The 24,316-nt window shown below is 45.0% G+C and overlaps 1 protein-coding gene across 4 annotated transcripts in view; it reads right to left on the bottom strand.

Annotated features, from left to right (window-relative positions):
* The window catches only part of LOC140190027 (scavenger receptor cysteine-rich domain-containing protein DMBT1-like), a 61,893-nt gene that overhangs the window by 25,821 nt on the left and 11,756 nt on the right, over window positions 1–24,316 (bottom strand). For all 4 annotated transcript variants that reach the window (XR_011883526.1, XM_072246430.1, XM_072246429.1 and 1 more), the window contains 6 exons: window positions 15,595–15,909; window positions 13,541–13,855; window positions 11,491–11,805; window positions 9,439–9,753; window positions 7,386–7,700; window positions 5,327–5,641 (listed from right to left, as the gene is read on the bottom strand). Coding sequence is in view for 3 of the 4 variants with exons in the window: in XM_072246430.1 (XP_072102531.1) it covers window positions 5,327–5,641; window positions 7,386–7,700; window positions 9,439–9,753; window positions 11,491–11,805; window positions 13,541–13,855; window positions 15,595–15,909 (1,890 nt within the window). In the remaining variant the exon portion in view is untranslated. The remainder of the gene's footprint in view (window positions 1–5,326; window positions 5,642–7,385; window positions 7,701–9,438; window positions 9,754–11,490; window positions 11,806–13,540; window positions 13,856–15,594; window positions 15,910–24,316) is intronic.

Here is a 24,316-nt window from a genome sequence, read left to right as displayed (position 1 = left end):
ACTATCTATCTGGCGATTATAATAATAATAATAATTATTATTATTATTATTATTATTATTATTTTAAACTAATATCTCTGTACAAGCTAGTAAAACATTAAGTACCAGCATAGCTAAGCATACTAATTTGTCAATTGCTTAGAATCTTCGCACTATTCCAGTGTTATTTGTACTTCTGGCTTTCTGAAGATTTGCATTATTATTGCTGCCTGTCTAATTATCTACTTTTACCTACTGTATTATATAGTAACGTTGGGGTGATACCAGTTGTACATGTTTCTGTAGGAACAACGAATAAGCTGCTCGTGTTACATAGTCCTTCAATTTCCTCTTTTAGTTCAGTATATTTCTCGTGTTTTTTCACTTATTGATTTCAGTGTGTTATGTGCGTGTGGAATGAATATATCTATAAAGTTAGCTGTGCATAAGTACTTATTCAATAATGTTTTATCAGGATGGGTATTGTATCATGGAGTCACAGAAATCGTTCACACAACAGTAGGCCCTTCCGCTACCTAGTCCCTATCGTTTCATTTAAAATGGCTGTTGCTAACGAGCAGAACACCTGGACCATCACCCTCTATACCCCTATCATCCATGGACCTATCCAAACTTCTTATCAACGTGAAAATCGAGTGCGCGTGCACAACTTCAGTTTGCAGGTTGATCCACATTCTCATGATCTGCTGAATGAAGACCTTTCCCGTTAAGTTGTCCTTAAGCTCTTTCCCTTTCTCTCTTAGCCCAGGACCTCTCTTTGTAGTCCCACCCAGGCTCTGAAAACAGCTTGCTTGCAATTACCCGATCAGTACCCCGCATAAGTCTGTATATTTGTACTAAATCCCGCCTCAATCTTCTACCTAACCGATGCAATCTTGGCAAAAATTCTAAAACGTCAGCAAATTGCTCTGGTTGTGTGGTGAACCGTACATTGACCGAATGCATTACGTTCTGGCAAAGAGCACCAATGCCCTTAAAGGGAAATTCGTTAAAAACTAGTTTATACGGCCATGTCCAACAAAAATAAAGTCCTACCCTTTATTGAGCACAACAACACAGCGTGCTGTCGCAGAAAAGCAGCATCCATCGCCAGTCAAGTCCATCACAAAGCTCATGCACTTTTCTTTCTGCTGCCTCAAGACTCACACCACCAGGTTTAGGACAGCCATTACCCCTCAGCGATGAGCTTCTTGAACCAAAAGGTATAACCACTCCATTTCACTTGCAGCGTCACTGATCTGTTTCCATAACCTACGGACACGATTTCAAGGACACCTCAACTCTTCACCCCATGTTTTCGGTATATATTACATAGAACCATAGAACACTACAGCACAGAAAACAGTCCATTCAGCCCCTCTAGTCTGTGCCGAAACATTATTCCGCTAGTCCCAGTGACCTGCATCCAGTCCATAACTCTCCAGACCTCTCCCATCCTTGTACCTGTCCAATTTATTCTTAAGACATAAGAGTGAGCCCGCATTTACCACGTCAGATGGCAGCTCGTTCCACGCTCCCACCATTCTCTGTGTGAAGAAGTTCGCCTTAATATTCCCCCAAACCTTTCCCTTTTCACCCTAATGCCATGTGCTGTCGTATTTATCTCTCCTAATCTATGTGGAAAGAGCCTATTCACATTTACTCTGTCTTATAATTTTGTAAACCTCTATCAAATCTCCCCTCATTCTTCTACGCTCCAAGGAAGAAAGTCCTAACCTGTTCAATCTTTCCCTATATCTCAAGTCTTGAAGACCCGGCAACATCCTAGTAAATCTTTTCTGCAATCTTTAAATCTTACTGATATCCTTCCTATAGTTAGGTGACCTAAACTATACACAATACTCCAAAGCTGGCCTCACCAATGTTAAATATATTTTCTCAATTCAAGCTGTTAAATTCTAAGGTACAGCCATTGCCAAGCACATTCATTTCAAGAACAGGAGAAAATCTGCAGGTGGTGGAAATGCCAATACAGTAGGATGACATGTACAAAAGGGAAGTGTTACACCGTACCCCTAGAGGGATATATATTCTCTCGGGTGTTTTGTTTTTGAGCTTTTGGGGATGGTTGAAACTAATTTAGCATGGTAAGGGGAGGGGAGTGAACAGACATACGATACGAAGGGTATTGAAACAACAAAATACCGTGCAGTCAGGCTGTTAGGGAGGGCAGGCAGATAATCGGACAAAATGCAGCGAGCAGGGTGAGTATCACTGCATTAGGATGCAGAATAAATAAAAGGTTGCAAATACATATTCAAAGACTTATATCCCATTGCAAAGATTATAAGAAATAAGTTGAATGATCTTATTGCCATTTTTAAAAACTCTTGCGGAAGATGCTGTGGGCATCGCTGATTCGTTGCTGAAAGACAGTTACATTTGGTAGCTGAATGTCCTTTATACATTGTATCTGAAAGATAGGAATATAGTCAGAGGGCGTGGCGTGGCTCTGCTGTTATAGAATGGCATCAAGTACCGACAACGATGTGACTTGGATCGGAAGATTTTGAAATTGCGTATCTGTTATTGTAGCAATGGGAAATTTTAACGTGCATTAGTTTGGGAAAGTTAAGTTATTAATAGATCTCGAGAGAGAGAATTTGTCGAGTGCAGAAGTACTCAGACAGATTTGCAGTATAGGCAAGGAAGCCCATACTCAGTATGGACACTGAGTAATAGCAAATGTATGACGATTTTAATGAGACCGTATTGCAGAGCACCCAATAGTCCGAGGGATTTAGGGGATTAAGGTTGCAGACATCACAGACAGTTGGAAAAACAGATAAGTATGTTATAGGTTCAATAGGTTCAATTTAATCTCGCAGAAATGTATACAATATGCATCCTGAAATAGTAGACAGATGTATGTGCCTTGGTACACTTTGTATCCAGTGTTCAAAATCTCTTTCAGAAAAATAGGGAGAGCTAAGAGAAGGCACAGCGAGGCAGAATCTTTAGCGATTTTACAAATATGCTAATAGCAAAAGAATTGCAAAGGAAAAACGTTTTCCTCTGGAAGCTCAGAATTGTAATCCACACATGGAATCAAAGGAGACGGTGTAGATCTTAAATTGTGTTTTTCATCCTTGTTTACTTAAGAGATGGATTCAGAGTATTTAGAAATGAGGCAAAACTGCATCAATCTCACGGCCACTATACAGATTACAGAGGAGGAGGTGTTTGATGTCCTGAGGCAAATTAGGTTGGATAAATTCCCAGAACATGACACATGGCAAATGTAGAAAATGTCGGTGCTCTAGCTGGGATACTTGAGTAATCCTTAGCGACATGTGACGTTGGAGAAGGTGGGGGAGGCGGTGCTTCAGGTTTCTGGATTTTTGGGATCTCTTCAGGGGAACATATGACCTGTACAAAAGGGCACCGGTGCAGTAGAAGCATCTGGGGACCAATGTTCTCGCACAGTCGTTTCCTAAAGCTATTGGTGGGGGAAGGGTGTTAAAGTAGTTTTTTCTGGGCCGTCGATACCGAAGTGAATTAGCTCAGGGTGCGGTTCGGTGTTTTTACGAACAAATACAGCGTGCAGTCAGACTGTGAGGAAGGGGGTGTAGTGGATTGAACAAAAAAGCTGCCAGCTGAGACAATATGCGTGCAGTAGTAATGGAGAATCAAAAAAGGCTTTGGTACTGTGCTCAAACTCTTATCAATTATAACAGTAGAGTGTGCCCACGGATTATCACGTTTACACAGTGCGATGTCAGTAAACATCTCAGCTCTGCTCCTCTTCCACTAACAGCTGTCCATAGGCCAGCCTTGGATTCTTCGAAGAATGGATTCTTCGGCCCGAGCCAGGCACTAGCTCTGGGGAAATTGGCAGGGTTCCCATTGTGATTAAAAAGTCATTTGCGTGTTATTCACGGCGGGTGTTGGATCTTGGGAGCCCCATGTGCAACTAAATGAACCTGAGCTGCGTCCAGCTGCCGCTTCTGGAAGAGCGTGTTACAGATCGTGAGCCGCAGCTCCAGGACCTTCGGCATGTACTGGAGAATGAGAGGATCGTCCATCGGAGGTTCTGAGAAGTCTTCTCAAGTATTTTGCCGCAACCTGAAAATTGTGCGACCGTCAGGGGTAGGAATTGAACGGTGAATAAGCAGTTAGCTCAGAGCAGCTCTTGGGTGGCTCCCCTGAATAAGTAGTACATCGCTTTGGATACTATTTTAGGATACACTCTCAGTGAAATGCCACCTGTACCAGCTGGGTTGCACAGAGAATGTGTTGCAGAAAAGAAAGAGGGAGAATTTGGAGCGGTTGAGAAGGGGTCATAATACTCATGGGGATCGAAAAACCTTCCGTTGATGTGAACGCGAGACAAGGCTAATCTGTTGCCTCCGAGGTGTCAGGGTAAGGGACAACTCTAATCGCGTACACAGCACTGTGGTGGGTTGCGAAGCAACCAGATGTCTTGATACAAACAGCTTCCGCAGAGAGAATTTAAAGGTCTAGACAGAAGGCTGAGACTCAGGGCATTTAGGATTACAGCCCGTTATACGAGCCAGGGAGAATGAAACCAGAATGATTTGGCAGATAAATGCGTAGCTGAGAAATTGGAGAAGGGGGCGCTGCTTCAGGTTCCTGGATCATTGGGATCTCTTCTGGGGTACATATGACCTGTAGACAAGGGAACCGGTGCAGCGGATGCATCTGGGTACCAATGTTCTCACACAGTCTTTCCTAAAGCTATTGGTGTGGGAGGGGTGTGTTAAATTAATTTTTTCTGGACGGTGGAACCCGAAGCGAATCAGCTCAGGTTGCGGTGGGGAGTGTTATCCGAACCAAAACAGCGTGAAGTCAGACTGTGAGGAAGGGGAAGGTAGTGGATTGAACAAAAAAGCTGCCAGCAGAGAGACTATGAGTGCATCAGGGATGCAGTATCAAAAATGGCTTCAGTACTGTGCTCAACGTCTTATCAATTATAACGATAGAGTGTGCTCACACATTATCACGCTTACACAGACAGATGTCAGTGAACATCTCAGCTCTGCTCCTCCTCCACTAACAGCAGTCTATAGACCAGTCAGTACCATCATAATCGACATGACATGCAGTGCAGTAGAATCACCTGCAATATTCACTGCGCAAACGTCTTTCGTCAGCCAGCGAACGTCGTCGTATGAAGGCATATTGTTCTCCAACGGGTCGATGAAATTTTCTTTTTTGCGTGCCCTCATTTAAGGATGAGTAAATAAATTCACATCGTTTTACCCATAGCAACTGCAAGTGGCTGGCCAAATTATTAAAATAAGCGTCTTCGTTATTCCCAATAGAGGGAAAAAAGGAACAAAGAGATTCTGAGTTCTATGCCTACCTTCTGTACAATTCACTCCCGCATCCTCTCCGTGACCGCAGTTATTAATCGCCCATCCTGGGAATGAACATTCCCAAAGGGCGGATTCATTTCCATTGCATGCGATATCATCCATCCAGATATTCCCGCTGCCTTGCCCGAAGCGTGCCTCCGTTATTGCTACTGCGGCAGAGGGACAGCCCAAATGATTGCAGACAACTTTGGCGTCGGAAATGCCCCATCCATCGTCGCATACCGTTCCCCATTGTGCATTGTACCGCACCTCCACTCTCCCTGAACAGCGATCGCTGCCGCCTACCAGCCTGATATCGTGTTCTGGAATGACATTCAGCGAAGAAATTATTCTGACACACAGAAATAACTGTACTTTACGAAGTGTCTCTTCCACATATGTTCAACACCACGTTCCTGGCCATCACGCCACATGATAGCGTTTGCTCAAGTCAAGGCCCAATTCTTTGAACAGTGGTTTTTGTTGGATGTCAGCAGTGGGCGTGGGTTTGTCAGGTATTTTCTGAATGGAATCTTCGGCACGAACGAGGCCCTAGCTCTGGGTAAGTTGACAGGGGTACCCACTGTAATTTAAAAGGCATTTGCGTGTTATTCACGGCGGGTGTTGCAGACTTAGGAGCCCTACTTGCAACTACATGAGCCTGAAATGCATTCCGCTGCTGCTACTGGAAGAGCATGTTACAGATCGGCAGCAGCTGCTCCCGGACCTTCGGCGTGTACCGGAGAGTGGGAGGATCGTCCATCGGACGTTCTGAGAAGTTAGTTCAAGTATTTTGCAGGAAACGGAAAACTGTGCGACTGTCAGGGGAAGGAAATGAGCGGTGAATAAGCAGTTAGCTCAAAGCAGCTATTGGGTAGTTCCCATGAATAATAAGTACATATTTTGGACACGATTTTTGGGATACCCTCTCAGTGGAAGCCCACCGAGATCAGGTGGGTCAAATAGAGAATGGGTTGCAGAGGATAAAGTGAGAGAATTGGGATCGGTACGGGGTGTGGTGTCTTAATACTCAGGGGTCCGAAAAAAGTTCCATTGAAGTGAACAGGACACACGTATAATCTGTTGCTTGCGAAGTGCCAGGGTAGGGGACAGCTCTAATCGCGTCCAGTGCGTTATGGAGGGGGAGGGGGAGCAGCCAGATGTCCTGCTACAAAGGGGTTCCACGGAGAACATTTAAAGAACTAGACGGAACGCTGAAACGCAGGACATTTAGCATTACTGCCCATTAAACGTGCCAGTCAGGGTAAAAACAGGAAGATCTGGCAGATAGATGTATAGTTGAGAAAATAGAGAAGGTGGGGGAGTCGGTGCTTCAGGTTCCTGGATCATTGGGATCTCTTCAGGGGAACATATGACCTGTACAACAGGGCACTGGTGCAGTAGAAGCATCTGGGGACCAATGTTCTCGTACAGTCGTTTCCTAAAGCTATTGGTGGGGGAAGGGTGTTAAATTAGTTTTTCTGGGCCGTCGACCTCGAAGTGAATTAGCTCAGGTTGTGCTTCGGTGTTTTACGAACAAATACAGCGTGCAGTCAGACTGTGAGGAAGGGGGTGTAGTGGATTGAACAAAAAAGCTGCCAGCAGAGACAATATGCGTGCAGTAGGAATGGAGAATCAAAAACGGCTTTGGTACTGTGCTCAACCTCTTACCAATTATAACAGTAGAGTGTGCTCACGGATTATCACGTTTACACAGTGCGATGTCAGTAAACATCTCAGCTCTGCTCCTCCTCCACTAACAGCTGTCCATAGGCCAGTCAATACAATTATAAGCTACATCACATGCAGTGCAATAGAATCACCTGCAATATTCACTGCACAAATGTCTTTCGTCAGCCAGCGAATATCGTCGTATGAAGGCATATTTTCGTCAAACATGTCGATGAAATTTCTATCTCTATGCCGTCATGTAATGAATGAGTAAATACATTCACATCGTTTTACCCACAGCAACTGCAAGTCGCTGGCCAAATTATTAAAATAAGCGTCTTCGTTATGCGCAATAGAGGGAAAAATGAACAAAGAGATTCTTAGTTCTATGCCTACCTTCTGTACAATTCACTCCCGCATCCTCTCCGTGACCGCAGTTATTAATCCCCCATCCTCGGAAGGAACAATCCCGTAGGGCGGATTCATTTCCATTGCATGCAACATCATCCATCCAGATATTCCCGCTACCTTGCCCGAAGCGAGCCCCCGTTATTGCTGCTGCGCCAGAGGGACAGGCTAACTGATTGCAGACAACCTTGGCGTCGTCAGTGCCCCATCCATCGTCGCATACCGTTCCCCACCGTGCATTGTGCCGCACCTCCACTCTCCCTGAACAGCGATCGCTGCCGCCTACCAGCCTGATATCGGGTTCTGGAATGACATTCACAGCAGAAATTATTCTGACACACAGAAATAACTGTATTTTACGCAGTTTCGCTTCTGGATACGTTCAATTCCAAGGTCCTGGACATAACGCCACATGTTAACGTTTGCTCAAACCAAGATATCATTCTTTGAACAGTGATTGCCGGTATATGCCAGCAGTGGGAGTGGACTTGTCAGGCGCTCTCTGAATGGAATCTTCGGCCCGAACCAGGCACTAGCTCTGGGTAACTTGGCAGGGTTCCCATTGTAATTTAAAAGGCACTTGCGTGTTATTCACGGCGGGTGTTGGATCTTGGGAGCCCCATGTGCAACTAAATGAACCTGAGCTGCGTCCAGCTGCCGCTTCTGGAAGAGCGTGTTACAGATCGTGAGCAGCAGCTCCAGGACCTTCGGCATGTACCGGAGAGTGAGAGAATCGTCCATCGGAGGTTCTGAGAAGTCTTCTCAAGTATTTTGCCGCAACCTGAAAATTGTGCGACCGTCAGGGGTAGGAATTGAACGGTCAATAAGCAGTTAGCTCAGAGCAGCTCTTGGGTGGTTCCCCTGAATAAGTAGCACATCGCTTTGGATACTATTTTAGGATACACTCTCAGTGGAATGCCACCTGTACCAGCTGGGTCGCACAGAGAATGTGTTGCATAAAAGAAAGAGGGAGAATTTGGAGCGGTTGAGAAGGGGTCATAATACTCATGGGGATCGAAAAACCTTCCGTTGTTGTGAACGCGAGACAAGGCTAATCTGTTGCCTCCGAGGTGCCAGGGTAAGGGACAACTCTAATCCCGTACACAACACTGTGGTGGGTTGCGAAGCAACCAGATGTCTTGATACAAACAGCTTCCGCAGAGAGAATTTAAAGGTCTAGACAGAAGGCTGAGACTCAGGGCATTTAGGATTACAGCCCGTTATACGAGCCAGGGAGAGTGAAACCAGAATGATTTGGCAGATAAATGCGTAGCTGAGAAATTGGAGAAGGGGGCGCTGCTTCAGGTTCCTGGATCATTGGGATCTCTTCTGGGGAACATATGGCCTGTAGAAAAGGGAACGGGTGCAGCGGATGAATCTGGGTACCAATGTTCTCACACAGTCTTTCCTAAAGCTATTGGTGTGGGAGGGGTGTGTTAAATTAATTTTTCTGGACGGTGGAACCCGAAGCGAATCAGCTCAGGTTGCGGTGGGGGGTGTTATCCGAACCAAAACAGCGTGAAGTCAGACTGTGAGGAAGGGGAAGGTAGTGGATTGAACAAAAAAGCTGCCAGCAGAGAGACTATGAGTGCATCAGGGATGCAGTATCAAAAATGGCTTCAGTACTGTGCTCAACGTCTTATCAATTATAACGATAGTGTGTGCTCACACATTATCACGCTTACACAGACAGATGTCAGTGAACATCTCAGCTCTGCTCCTCCTCCACTAACAGCAGTCTATAGACCAGTCAGTACCATCATAATCGACATGACATGCAGTGCAGTAGAATCACCTGCAATATTCACTGCGCAAACGTCTTTCGTCAGCCAGCGAACGTCGTCGTATGAAGGCATATTGTTCTCCAACGGGTCGATGAAATTTTCTTTTTTGCGTGCCCTCATTTAAGGATGAGTAAATAAATTCACATCGTTTTACCCATAGCAACTGCAAGTGGCTGGCCAAATTATTAAAATAAGCGTCTTCGTTATTCCCAATAGAGGGAAAAAAGGAACAAAGAGATTCTGAGTTCTATGCCTACCTTCTGTACAATTCACTCCCGCATCCTCTCCGTGACCGCAGTTATGACTCGCCCATCCTCGGAAGGAACATTCCCAAAGGGCGGATTCATTTCCATTGCATGCAACATCATCCATCCAGATATTCCCGCTGCCTTGCCCGAAGCGTGCCCCCGTTAATGCTGCTGCGCCAGAGGGACAGGCTAACTGATTGCAGACAACCTTGGCGTCGTCAGTGCCCCATCCATCGTCGCATACCGTTCCCCACCGTGCATTGTGCCGCACCTCCACTCTCCCTGAACAGCGATCGCTGCCGCCTACCAGCCTGATATCGGGTTCTGTAATGACATTCACAGCAGAAATTATTCTGACACACAGAAATAACTGTATTTTACGCAGTTTCGCTTCTGGATACGTTCAATTCCAAGGTCCTGGACATAACGCCACATGTTAACGTTTGCTCAAACCAAGATATCATTCTTTGAACAGTGATTGCCGGTATATGCCAGCAGTGGGAGTGGACTTGTCAGGCGCTCTCTGAATGGAATCTTCGGCCCGAACCAGGCACTAGCTCTGGGTAACTTGGCAGGGTTCCCATTGTAATTTAAAAGGCACTTGCGTGTTATTCACGGCGGGTGTTGGATCTTGGGAGCCCCATGTGCAACTAAATGAACCTGAGCTGCGTCCAGCTGCCGCTTCTGGAAGAGCGTGTTACAGATCGTGAGCAGCAGCTCCAGGACCTTCGGCATGTACCGGAGAGTGCGAGAATCGTCCATCGGAGGTTCTGAGAAGTCTTCTCAAGTATCTTGCCGCAACCTGAAAATTGTGCGACCGTCAGGGGTAGGAATTGAAAGGTCAATAAGCAGTTAGCTCAGAGCAGCTCTTGGGTGGTTCCCCTGAATAAGTAGTACATCGCTTTGGATACTATTTTAGGATACACTCTCAGTGGAATGCCACCTGTACCAGCTGGGTCGCACAGAGAATGTGTTGCATAAAAGAAAGAGGGAGAATTTGGAGCGGTTGAGAAGGGGTCATAATACTCATGGGGATCGAAAAACCTTCCGTTGATGTGAACGCGAGACAAGGCTAATCTGTTGCCTCCGAGGTGCCAGGGTAAGGGACAACTCTAATCGCGTACACAACACTGTGGTGGGTTGCGAAGCAACCAGATGTCTTGATACAAACAGCTTCCGCAGAGAGAATTTAAAGTTCTAGACAGAAGGCTGAGACTCAGGGCATTTAGGATTACAGCCCGTTATACGAGCCAGGGAGAGTGAAACCAGAATGATTTGGCAGATAAATGCGTAGCTGAGAAATTGGAGAAGGGGGCGCTGCTTCAGGTTCCTGGATCATTGGGATCTCTTCTGGGGAACATATGGCCTGTAGAAAAGGGAACGGGTGCAGCGGATGAATCTGGGTACCAATGTTTTCACACAGTCTTTCCTAAAGCTATTGGTGTGGGAGGGGTGTGTTAAATTAATTTTTCTGGACGGTGGAACCCGAAGCGAATCAGCTCAGGTTGCGGTGGGGGGTGTTATCCGAACCAAAACAGCGTGAAGTCAGACTGTGAGGAAGGGGAAGTTAGTGGATTGAACAAAAAAGCTGCCAGCAGAGAGACTATGAGTGCATCAGGGATGCAGTATCAAAAATGGCTTCAGTACTGTGCTCAACGTCTTATCAATTATAACGATAGTGTGTGCTCACACATTATCACGCTTACACAGACAGATGTCAGTGAACATCTCAGCTCTGCTCCTCCTCCACTAACAGCAGTCTATAGACCAGTCAGTACCATCATAATCGACATGACATGCAGTGCAGTAGAATCACCTGCAATATTCACTGCGCAAACGTCTTTCGTCAGCCAGCGAACGTCGTCGTATGAAGGCATATTGTTCTCCAACGGGTCGATGAAATTTTCTTTTTTGCGTGCCCTCATTTAAGGATGAGTAAATAAATTCACATCGTTTTACCCATAGCAACTGCAAGTGGCTGGCCAAATTATTAAAATAAGCGTCTTCGTTATTCCCAATAGAGGAAAAAAGGAACAAAGAGATCCTGAGTTCTATGCCTACCTTCTGTACAATTCACTCCCGCATCCTCTCCGTGACCGCAGTTATGACTCGCCCATCCTCGGAAGGAACATTCCCAAAGGGCGGATTCATTTCCATTGCATGCAACATCATCCATCCAGATATTCCCGCTGCCTTGCCCGAAGCGTGCCCCCGTTAATGCTGCTGCGCCAGAGGGACAGGCTAACTGATTGCAGACAACCTTGGCGTCGTCAGTGCCCCATCCATCGTCGCATACCGTTCCCCACCGTGCATTGTGCCGCACCTCCACTCTCCCTGAACAGCGATCGCTGCCGCCTACCAGCCTGATATCGGGTTCTGGAATGACATTCAGCGAAGAAATTATTCTGACACACAGAAATAACTGTATTTTACGAAGTGTCTCTTCCACATATGTTCAACGCCACGTTCCTGGCCATCACGCCACATGATAGTGTTTGCTCAAGTCAAGGCACCATTCTTTGAACAGTGGATGTCAGCAGAGGGAGTGAGTTCTTCAGGTATTTTCTGAATGGAATCTTCGGCACGAACGAGGCCCTAGCTCTGGGTAAATTGACAGGAGTACCCACAGTAATTTAAAAGGCATTTGCGTGTTATTCACGGCGGGTGTTGGAGACTTAGGAGCCCTACTTTCACATACATGAGCCTGAATTGCATTCAGCTGCCGCTACTGGAAGAGCATGTTACAGATCGGGAGCAGCTGCTCCCAGACCTTCGGCTTGTACCGGAGAGTGGGAGGATCGTCCATCGGACGTTCTGAGAAGTTTGTTCAAGTATTTTGCAGGAACCGGAAAACTGTGCGACTGTCAGTGGAAGGAAATGAACGGTGAATAAGCAGTTAGCTCAAAGCAGCTCTTGGGTAGTTCCCATGAATAATAAGTACATATTTTGGACACTATTTTTGGGATACCCTCTCAGTGGAAGGACACCAAGATCAGATGGGTCGCACAGAGAAAGGGTTGCAGAAGATAAAGTGGGAGAATTGGGAATGGTTTAGGGGGTGGTGTCTGAATACTAGCGGTCCTAGAAAAGTTCCATTGAAGTGAACAGGACACACGTATACTCTGTTGCCTTCGAAGTGCCAGGGTAAGGGACAGCTCTAATCGCGTCCAGTGCGTTGTGGACAGGGATGGCGAGCAGCCAGATGTCCTGCTACAAAGGGGTTCCGCGGAGAACATTTAAAGAACTACACGGAACGCTGAAACGCAGGGCATTTAGCATTACTGCCCATTAAGCGTGCTAGTCAGGGTAAAAACAGGAAGATCTGGCAGATAGATGTATAGTTGAGAAATTGGAGAAGGTGGGGGAGGCGGTGCTTCAGGTTTCTGGATCATTGGGATCTCTTCAGGGGAACATTATGAACTCTACAAAAGGACACCGGTGCAGTAGAAGCATCTGGGGACGAACGTTCTCGCACAGTCGTTTCCTAAAGCTATTGGTGGGGGAAGGGTGCTAAATTAGTTTTTCTGGGCAGTCGACCTCGAAGTGAATTAGCTCAGGTTGCGGTTCGGTGTTTTACGATCAAATACAGCGTGCAGTCAGACTGTGAGGAAGGGGGTGTAGTGGATTGAACAAAAAAGCTGCCAGCAGAGAGACTATGCGTTCAGTAGGGATGGAGAATCAAAAACGGCTTTGGTACTGTGCTCAACGTCTTATCAATTATAACGATAGAGTGTGCTCACACATTATCACGCTTACACAGACAGATGTCAGTGATCATCTCAGCTCTGCTCCTCCTCCACTAACAGCAGTCGAAAGGCCAGTCAGTACCATCATAATCGACATGACATGCAGTGCAGTAGAATCATCTGCAATATTCACTGCACAAACGTCTTTAGTCAGCCAGCGAATATCGTCGTATGAAGGCATATTTTCGTCAAACATGTCGATGAAATTTCTGTCTGTATGCCGTCATGTAAGGAATGAGTAAATAAATTAACATCGTTTTACCCACAGCAACTGCAAGTCGCTGGCCAAATTATTAAAATGAGCGTCTTCGTTATTCCCAATAGAAGGAAAAAAGGAACAAAGAGATTCTGAGTTCTATGCCTACCTTCTGTACAATTCACTCCCGCATCCTCTCCGTGACCGCAGTTATGACTGGCCCATCCTCGGAAGGAACATTCCCAAAGGGCGGATTCATTTCCATTGCATGCGATATCATCCATCCAGATATTCCCGCTGCCTTGCCCGAAGCGTGCCCCCGTTATTGCTGCTGCGCCAGAGGGACAGCCCAACTGATTGCAGACAACCTTGGCGTCTTCAGTGCCCCATCCATCGTCGCATACCGTTCCCCATTGTGCATTGTGCCGCACCTCCACTCTCCCTGAACAGCGATCGCTGCCGCCTACCAGCCTTATATCGTGTTCTGGAATGACATTCAGCGAAGAAATTATTCTGACACACAGAAATAACTGTATTTTACGAAGTGTCTCTTCCACATATGTTCAACGCCACCTTCCTGGCCATCACGCCACATGATAACGTTTGCTCAAGTGAAGGCACCATTCTTTGAACAGTGGTTTTTGGTGGATGTCAGCAGTGGGCGTGGATTTGCCAGGTATTTTTGAATGGAATCTTCGGCACGAACGAGGTCCTAACTCTGGTTAACTTGACAGGGGTACCCACTGTAATTTAAAAGGCATTTGCGTGTTATTCACGGCGGGTGTTGCAGACTTAGGAGCCCTACTCGCAACTACATGAGCCTGAATTGCATTCCGCTGCTGCTACTGGAAGAGCATGTTACAGATCGGCAGCAGCTGCTCCCGGACCTTCGGCTTGTACCGGAGAGTGGGAGGATCGTCCATCGGACGTTCTGAGAAGTTTGTTCAAGTATTTTGCAGGAAACGGAAAACTGTGCGACTGTCAGGGGAAGGAAATGAGCGGTGAATAAGCAGTTAGCTCAAAGCAGCTCTTGGGTAGTTCCCATGAATAATAAGCACATATTTTGGACTCTGTTTTTGGGATACCCTCTCAGTGGAAGCCCACCGAGAACAGGTGGGTCGCATAGAGAATGGGTTGCAGAAGAGAAAGAGGGAGAATTTGGAGCCGTTGAGAAGGGGTCATAATACTCATGGGGATCGAAAAACCTTCCGTTGATGTGAACGCGAGACAAGGGTAATCTGTTGCCTCCGAGGTGCCTGGGTAAGGGACAACTCTAATTGCGTACATAGCACTGTGGAGGGTTGCGAAGCAACCAGATATCTTGATACAAACAGCTTCCGCAGAGAGAATTTAAAGGTCTAGACAGAAGGCTGAGACGCAGGGCATTTAGGATTACAGCCCGTTATACGAGCCAGGGAGAGTGAAACCAAAATGATTTGGCAGATAAATGCGTAGCTGAGAAATTGGAGAAGGGGGCGCTGCTTCAGGTTCCTGGATCATTGGGATCTCTTCTGGGGAACATATGACCTGTAGAAAAGGGAACGAATGCAGCGGATGCATCTGGGTACCAATATTCTCGCACAGTCGTTTCCTAAAGCTATTGGTGTGGGAGGGGTGTGTTAAATTAATTTTTCTGGACGGTCGAAACCGAAGCGAATCAGCTCAGGTTGCGGTGGGGGGTGTTATACGAACCAATACAGCGTGAAGTCAGACTGTGAGGAAGGGGAAAGTATAGCATTGAACAAAAAAGCTGCCAGCAGAGAGACTATGAGTGCATGAGGGATGCAGAATCACAAACGGCTTCAGTACTGTGCTCAACGTCTTATCAATTATAACAATAGAGTGTGCTCACACATTATCACGCTTACACAGACAGATGCCAGTGAACATCTCAGCTCTGTTCCTCCTCCACTAACAGCAGTCTATAGGCCAGGCAGTACCATCATAATCGACATGACATGCAGTGCAGTAGAATCACCTGCAATATTCACTGCACAAACATCTTTCGTCAGCCAGCGAACGTCGTGTTATGAAGGCATATTGTTCTCAAACAGGTCGATGAAATTTCTATTTGCATGTCGTAATTTAAGGATGAGTAAATAAATTCACAACGTTTTACCCACAGCAACTGCAAGTGAATGGCCAAATTATTAAAATAAGCGTCTTCGTTATTCCCAATATAGGGAAAAAAAGGAATAAAGAGATTCTTAGTTCTATGCCTACCTTCTGTACAATTCACTCCCGCATCCTCTTGGTGACCACAGTTATTAATCCCCCATCCTCGGAAGGAACAATCCCGTAGGGCGGTTTCATTTCCATTGCATGCAACGTCATCCATCCAGATATTCCCGCTGCCTTGCCCGAAGCGAGCCTCCGTTATTGCTGCTGCGGCAGAGGGACAGCCCAGCTGATTGCAGACAACCTTGGCGTCGGCAATGCCCCATCCATCGTCGCATACCGTTCCCCATTGTGCATTGTACCGCACCTCCACTCTCCCTGAACAGCGACCGCTGCCACCTACCAGCCTGATATCGGGCTCTGCAATGACATTCACCGAAGAAATTATTCTAGCACACAGAAATAACAGTAAATTACTTAGTGTCGCTTTCGGATATGTCCAATTCCACGTTCCTGGCCATCACACCACATGTTAACGTTTGCTCAAACCAAGGCATCATTCTTTGAAAAGTGACTGTTGGCATATGCCAGCATTGGGAGTTGGTTTGTCAGGCGTTTTCTGAACGGAATCTTCGGCACGAACGAGCCACTAGCTCTGGGTAACTTGACAGGGGTTCCCACTGTGTTTTAAAAGGCATTTGCGTGTCATTCATGGCGGGTGTTGGAGTCTTGGGAGCCCGATGTGGACCGAAATGAGCCTGAGTTGCATCCAGCTGCAGCTACTCGAAGAACGTGTTAGAGATCGGGAGCAACAGCTCCGGCATGAACCGCAGAGTGAGGGGATCGTCTATTGGATGTTCTGAGAAGTCTTCTCAAGTATTTTACCGGAACCTGAAAACTGTGCGGCTGTCAGGGGGAGGAATTGAACGGTGAATAAGCAGTTAGCTCATTGCAGCTCTTGGGTGGTTCCCCTGAATAAATAGTACATCGTTTTGGATACGTAGTGGAGGATTGGAAGAAATACATCTCACCCGTTGTTTATCAAACGCTCTCAACATTAACTAGGAAATTAAAGGCTGATGATGCTGACAACAGTAGTGGGAATATTATTGGAAGGTATTCTGAAGGACGAAATACATGGGTACTTCGATAGACATGGACTGATCAACGACTCACGCATCTCATCTTTTTTGCCGGTCCTGACGAAGGATCTCAAGCACGATAAGTTTTACACAGTGAACGGTAGGCAGTAAGGAATGAGGGAATACAGGTCCGCAATTCATTAAAGTTGGCGGCACAGGTTGATGGTGTCGTAAAGAAAGCTTCTAGCAGATTGTCCTTCATAAATCAAAGTACTGAGGCCGGTAGATAGGTTGTTACGTTCAAATTGTATAAGACACTGGTGAGGCCTAGCTTGGAGCACTGGTTACCCGCCTACAAAAAAAAGCTGTGAATAATATTAAAAGACAACACAGAAATCTCAAAAGTATGCTGCCGGAAATAGAGGGCGGGTATCATAAGGAAAGACAGAATCGCTTTGGAGATTTGTTTTCAATTTGGAACATGGAAAATTGGGAGGAGATTTGATAGAGGCATACAAAATTCTGAAGGGCACAATTAAGGTAAAGGCAAGCAGGGCATTTTCCATAAAAGTTGGGTGGCCCTACAACGAGATGTTACGGGTTGAATGTGAAAGCTGAAATCTTTAAAACTTCTTCACTCAGAGGGTTGTGAGAGTGTGAGACGAGCTGCCAGCGCAGGAGGTGCCTTTATGCTCGATTGCAGCTTTTAAGAGAGGTTTGTAGATGTACATAGATAGTAGATATATAGAAGGCTATAGACACTGTGCGTGTCAATGGGATTAGGCAGTTTTACTGTCTCTGCACGAACTGGTTGGACCGAAGGGTCTGTTCACATGCTGTACGTTGCTATGACTCTTGGACTCTAGGTCACATGCACGCATCGCTAGACGTCTGGTCGGAAAGTGAACAACTTGGGCTGATATAGGAGCACAAACTAAGAAATGTTAAATAGTCAGATATCAAAGAGTAAGATGAATTCTTTCATTTCAGGATGTGTCAGTAACCGTGAAGTGCCTCTAAGATTTCTGCTGCAGCACAGACAATACCTGTTCACATTATTAAGGCGTCTCAGACTGCTCAGGATGGAAATATCAGTGTCAGTGTGAGCTATAAATAATGTCACGTACCCCGTGACGGGGATAAAGAAACCAGCAGAAATAGAAACCACTTTGGAGTCCAGTATTGCTATAAACTAATAATATTTACTAGTAACTACGCAATACAAATGAAGATAAATCACACAGGTTAGCAATGATTTTATATATTTAGGTACATTAATCAGTAAGGGTGGAAATATATGTATGAAAACCAAGCTTCTTTAAGTCTAGGGGTCGAAAGATACAGTCTTACGATGTTGAGCAAAGTTCTGTTCAGTTCAGTTCGTGGTATTTAGTTGAGAAATGATGGAGAGAGAGAGAGAGAGAGAGAGAGAGATTTGAGTCTTCAGGTGAGCTGATGCCGTCGATCTTCTCATCGTCCTCAGAAATCCTTTACAAGTCATCGGCTGTGACTTTAACAAAGGGGACCGGTTTTCTGTGGCGGAGCTATCACCCAAGCGAGGGTGGATACATAGACAACTCCACACTAGTCAACCCCTTTTCTTCCGTCCACTATAAGAGCGATTGGATCGATCCGCCTGATCTATCCTCCAGATCCCACTTTTCCTGCGGGCACAACAATGCTCATTCAGTGTCCAGATCATGTGTCTGAGGTCCGTATCATCTGGCCTCCTATTTATTTCGCCAGGCTGAGCATCACCTGTCATTCAATGAGTCCCTCCTTCCTTTGTCTGTAAAGGAATGCGAGCAGGCAGCAAGTCCTTGGAAGTAACATCAACAACCTGCCTTCGGTCACCATAGCAACTTTCGAGCTGCTCGGCGCTGTCTCCAAACCCAACTCAGTAGAAATCCAAAGTTACTTCCAATGCCTTAAAGTGACAGTCCAACCGTTAAACTTCCTCTCTCTCTCGCTCGCTCTCTCTCCTCTCTCTCTCTCTCTCTCTCTGTCTCTCTCTCTCTCTCTCTTTCTCTCTTTTCAAAAGCAACATATCGGTGGTAAATAACTTTCCCTCTCTCTCTTCAAAAGCACAGTTAACAGGAGTACTCCAGGATCTCCTTACACTCGCTTTCCTCAGAAAAAAAAAATTGACGAAGACGATTTTTTTTTTGTCAAAATGTAAAGTATAGAGTTTGAAACAAAAATCTTCAGATGACTGAACAGAAATGTGTGCAATTTCCAAATTAATATCTGGATAACTAATCAGCTATAACATTGTCAGTACCTTTCACGTGTTTGATTTTTAAGTCACCTTCCTGCAATATCAGACTCCAATTTAACAATCTTCTATTCTTATCCTTCATCTTAGTTAGATCCATCATCGGATTATAACCCATGTAAACCACAAGTGGTCCCTGAGCAACAGAATGGTTTTGAGGTCTCTGATCTTATGCCTCAAAATGTTGTGAAGCAAGAATAAGTGCTAGTAATTCCTTTTCAACAGTTGAACAATTTTCCTGGTGTACATTAAAGTTCTTTGAGAAATAAGCTACTGGATGTTCAATGTCGTCCACTCCCTTCTGTAACAGTACTGCCCCAGCAGCTTCGTCACTAACACCAGTTGTTATAGAAAATGGCTTTGCAAAATCAGGTGCTTTGAGCACAGGATGATGACACAGTATGGTTTCCAGACGTTCAAATGCCTCCTGGCAAAGGTTACTCCATTCAAATCTTTCACTCTTCCCCAGGAGTTTTGTTAGGAGGAGAGCGATGTCTGCAAAGTTCTTACGTAACTTATGATAATATCCAACCATTCCTAAAACCTTTCTCAAAGCTTTCTTGCTGGTCAGAAGAGGAACTTCAGCAATAGCTTGAACCATGGTCTGTACAGAAGCCAGTTGGCCTTGGCCCACCACATAACCCAGATATGTAACCATGGCATGGCCAAGCTCACTTTTAGCGAGGTTGACAGTAAGAGTGGCCTTGGAAGGTCTATCAACCCGTTTTTCTACAGCTGCAATATGCTCTTCCCACGTGTCATTCCAGACCATTACGTCACCAAAATAGGCCTCTGTGTTTTCTAACCCTCTAATCACCGAATTGATCATTCTTTGAAAAGTCCCTGGTGCATTTTTCATCCCAAAGGGCAAAACAGTGTATTCATACAGTCTCGACAGTATCACAAATGCTGATATCTCTTTAACCCTCTCTGTTAAAGGAACACCCCGGTATCATTTTAATAAGTCAAGCTTAATAAGGCATTTAGCCTTCCCCACTCTATAAATACAGTCATCCATTCTTTTTCTTTGTTCTTTCTTGTTTCTAATTTCTTCCTCAATCATTTTACTTTCCTCAAAGCTCACTCTGTGAAGATACCATTTCAAAGGCTGGGCTGAATTCATAATGACGTGATGCACTGCACCTGTGTACCATTTCAAAAGCCCCATTAGTCCTTTCACTTGTTGTTGCGGTCCAAGGTCCAACCGATGGACCTTATAAGTAATATGTCTCAAATCAATGGAATTCTGACATCTGGGTGAATCTAGATTCAATGGGTAAACATGCCTTTCCATTCCATTATCAGATTTCACGACTCCATTTTGTTCCATAACAATTCTCCCAGCTGCAATTCCAGTAAACAAGTATCTTATTTTGACTCGACCATTTTATAAACTTTCCTTAGCAAGGACACAAAGCTTACTAAATCCTTTCCAGAGTTCTCTGAGCAGGGTCAAAGGTTCTTTTTGCCTGTAACTGAACATAGGTTCCAATAAATTACCCTTCACTGCATTCTGAATCGAATCTCCAACAATAATTAAAAGGAGGGGAACCCTCTCATACCAATTTTTCCCATTTCTCACACAATGTCCTTTACTTATGGTCTTAAGAGTTGAGTTGAGCCATTCCAAGGCTCCCTTGCGCTCTGTGTGATATGTAAATGACACCATGTGTTTAGCTTCCAATTCTCTAGCTATACCCTGGAATGTTCTCGAAGTAAAGTTATTACCCTGGTCAAATTGAATTTCTTTGGGTAGACGTACCAGTGTATAAAACTTACTGTATGCTGTTACCACAGTCTTGGTCTCGGTTTTTTAAAAGACATTGCTTCAGGGGACCTAGACACAGCACACACAATCGTTAACACATACTGATAACCAACGGCAGTGTTTTGCCATGGGCCCACACAATTCACTAGATCATTCCTTAACCTAGGCCAGTAAAATTCCTTCACAATCCCATTCACTGTCTCTCTCACTCCATGATATCCACCTAAAGGCATGTTTAAAATTTCAGCCCTGTAACCTTCCAGAACCACCACGTGACCTGCAGGCACTGTGGCTGGTCTCCACCTCCTCATCAACACCCCATCTTTAAGGTAACAGCCCACTGACTCTCTCTGAACCTCCTCTCCTGTGACAGCTATCTCTCTTAAAGCCACCATTACAGAATCTCGCTTCTGTTCCTCTGTAAATTCTTTCCTCAATAAAGACAAACCTTTCTTATACACCTTACTCTTATCAATTCTACTACCCTCTAAGTCCTGCTGAAATCTGGAAGGTAGAAAAGTCTGTGACACATCATAATAATTTAAACCGCTGGTCTTGCTATTGCAGGCCTTAACGGCAGCTTTGCTCATCAGCTGCATTGCTGAAACACTCTTAACTTGGAAAGCTGTCAACATGCCTCCATTGTTTACCAAATTCTGAATCATCATCAGGCTGATGACAATTACGTAAACATTATGAAAGAGGCTAAACAATCCCTTCATCAACTTTCTCCAACCTTCACTACGCCTTGCTTCCATAGCAACTTCCGCTCCAAAATCATAACAATTATTCTTTTACTCCTTCTCCATAACATTATGACCTTGCAGGTGCTAACTTCCACATGTCCAAACAAAATTCAACAAACTACGCATCCTGTCTCAGCAGGCCTTTGTCCTGCAAGCAGGGTCAAAAGTCACGCAACCAATCCAACCTTTTCCAGCACTTTATCCAAAAGTCCAGGAACAGCACTTTTGTCATTATTTCCAACAACATTGACCTCACCAACTTTTAAAACAACAGTCTACTATAAATGACTGAGAATCCTCACATTCCACTGGTACCAGGTTAAACTCCTTATTCACTGAACCAAGATCATCTAACACACAAAAACTGCATTCCTTTCCAACCAGGTCAGGCACATCAGACTTCAACTGAGCCTTAGCATAAGGTTCAGAATCCTGTGAACTCACAGGTACTTCAACAACCTGAACACATTCAACCGGAACAACTGCCTCTTCTGGGCTGTCATCACTTGTCCCAGTTGCAAATTCAAGGTCATCTCGAACCTCCCAGCTATTCTCTGGCCAACTCTTTTCAGGAGTAAACTCAACCTCATGGGTTAAAACTGCTTCGTCTGCTTTCTTATTAAACCCCTTAAGGGTAGGGGCATCCTCTGCAACTGCTTACCTCATCAGGAACACAACTTTTAAATTCTTCACAGAAAACTAGCCCTTCCGAGCTGTAAAAATAATCAGGGTCCGACTCTAAACCTCTCTGCTGCAATCTCTCCCCTTTAAACTGTCTCTGCCTTTGTGCTTCGTGACCTTCACATTGCCATTTCTCCTTCTAGAGCTGTCTCTTTCTTCTGCCTCTTCTCTCTGTTTTGCTGCCTCCCTAGCCTCTCTCTCGAGCTGTTTTAATTTCAATTCATGCTCCCTGTTTAATATATCCAACAGAAGCTGAAGGTCATCCTCAGTAGGTTCACCTTCCACGAACAACTCCAACGCCTCCTCATCAAACGTTCCCTTATCTATATGATAGTCAACTATTTTTCTATGAATTTCTACTTTAGTCACAACCTTCTTTACCTCAATTCCAAAAATCTTTAGCAGTGTCCCGCAACTCATACTTTTTAGTTGACTTCACACTCCATTTCTGCTGATACTCCACACAACCAAATCACAAGGAAATTTCCCCAATCAATTCAAACCAACCACCCGACCAATTTGTTCATATCCCGGACGAGACCCCAATTTTCTCGCGCACCCCGTGACGGGGATGAAGAAACCAGCAGAAATAGAAACCACTTTGGAGTCCAGTATTGCTATAAACTAATAATATTTATTAGTAACTACGCAATACAGTAATATAAATGAAGATAAATCACACAGGCTAACAATCATTATATACATAAGTACGTAAATCAGTAAGTGTGCAAATATATGTATGAAAACCAAGCTTCTTTAAGTCTAGGGGTTAAAAGATATAGTCTTACGATGTTGAGCAAAGTTCAGTTCAGTTCAGTTCGTGGTATTTAGTTGGGTAGTGATGGAGAGAGAGAGACAGAGACAGAGGGAGAGATTTGAGTCTTCAGGTGAGCTGATGCAGTGGATCTTCTCGTCGTCCTCAGAAATCCTTTACAAGTCATCGGCTGTGACTTTAACAAAGGGGACCGATTTTCTGTGGTGGAGCTATCACCCAGGCGAGTGTGGACACATAGACAACTCCCCATCAGTCAACCCCTTTTCTTCCTTCCACTATAAGTGCGATTGGATCGATCCGCCTGATCGATCTCCAAAACCCACTTATCCTCTGGGCACAACAATGCCCATGCTCATTCAGTGTCCAGATCATGTGTCTGAGGTCTGTATCATCTGACCTCCTATTTATTTCGCCAGGCTGAGCATCACCTGTCATTCAATGAGTCCCTCCTTTCTTTGTCTGTAAAGGAATGCGAGCAGGCAACAAGTCCTTGGAAGTAACATCAACAACCTGCCTTTGGTCACCATAGCAACTTTCGAGCTGCTCGGTGCTTCCTCCAAACCCAACTCAGTACAAATCCAAAGTTACTTCCAATGCCTTAAAGTGACAGTCCAACCTTTAATCTTCGTCTCTCTCTCTCTCTCGCTTTTCAAAAGCAACATATCGATGGCAAATAACTCTCTCTCTCTCTCTCCCTTCAAAAGCACAGTTAATAGGAGCACTCCAATAAGATCCTCCATCCTCACAATAAGATGATAAGATTCTGCCAGAGGATTTTAAAGATTCCTAAGTGCCTGAACATAAAGGAACAGAACCAGAATGTGTGAGTGCATTCATTGACATCGGAACAAGCAGGTAGAAGATAAACGTACATACAAATGGCAGGAATTTGAAAATTTCCGATATCTGGGGGATCTAGCTGCCGGAATCATCTCTTTCTCTCTCTCTCCCCCCCCCCTCCCACTCCCCCCCCCCCCTTCTCTCGGTCTCTCTGTTTTTCTCTCTCTCTCTTCCTCTGTCTCTTTCTCACTTTCTCGCTTGCTGTCTCACTCTCGCTCGCTGTCTCTTTCAGCGTACATGAGAGAACATAGAAAGGGAGAGACAACGTGTGGGCATGCACATGCGCATGAATATGCATGAGCGTGTATATGTGCATGCGTGTTTCAGCGAAAAAGTTAAAAAAGATTAACATGGATATATAATTGGCTGGATACAAAATAATATCCAGGGCAGAATTTTGTTTATAGAGTTATGAATCCAGTCCGATCCAAACTCCGTGGAAAATGCCTGCTTGCAGCAATACCCCTTAGAATTTCGTAAACCTCTTTCAAATCTGCCTTTAATCTTCTGCTGTCGAAGGAATAAAGTCCTAACCTATTCAGTCTGCCCTAAACACTCAAGTCCTCCAGACTTACCAACATCCTTCTAACTATTCGCTGTTCCCTTTCAAGCTTATTTACATCTTTCCTCCAGCTAATTAACGAACGCCTACTACTTCAA

This window comes from Mobula birostris, chromosome 29 (assembly GCF_030028105.1).
Source record: "Mobula birostris isolate sMobBir1 chromosome 29, sMobBir1.hap1, whole genome shotgun sequence".
Classification (NCBI taxonomy): domain Eukaryota; kingdom Metazoa; phylum Chordata; class Chondrichthyes; order Myliobatiformes; family Myliobatidae; genus Mobula; species Mobula birostris.
This window is presented reverse-complemented; position numbering and strand designations above follow the sequence as displayed.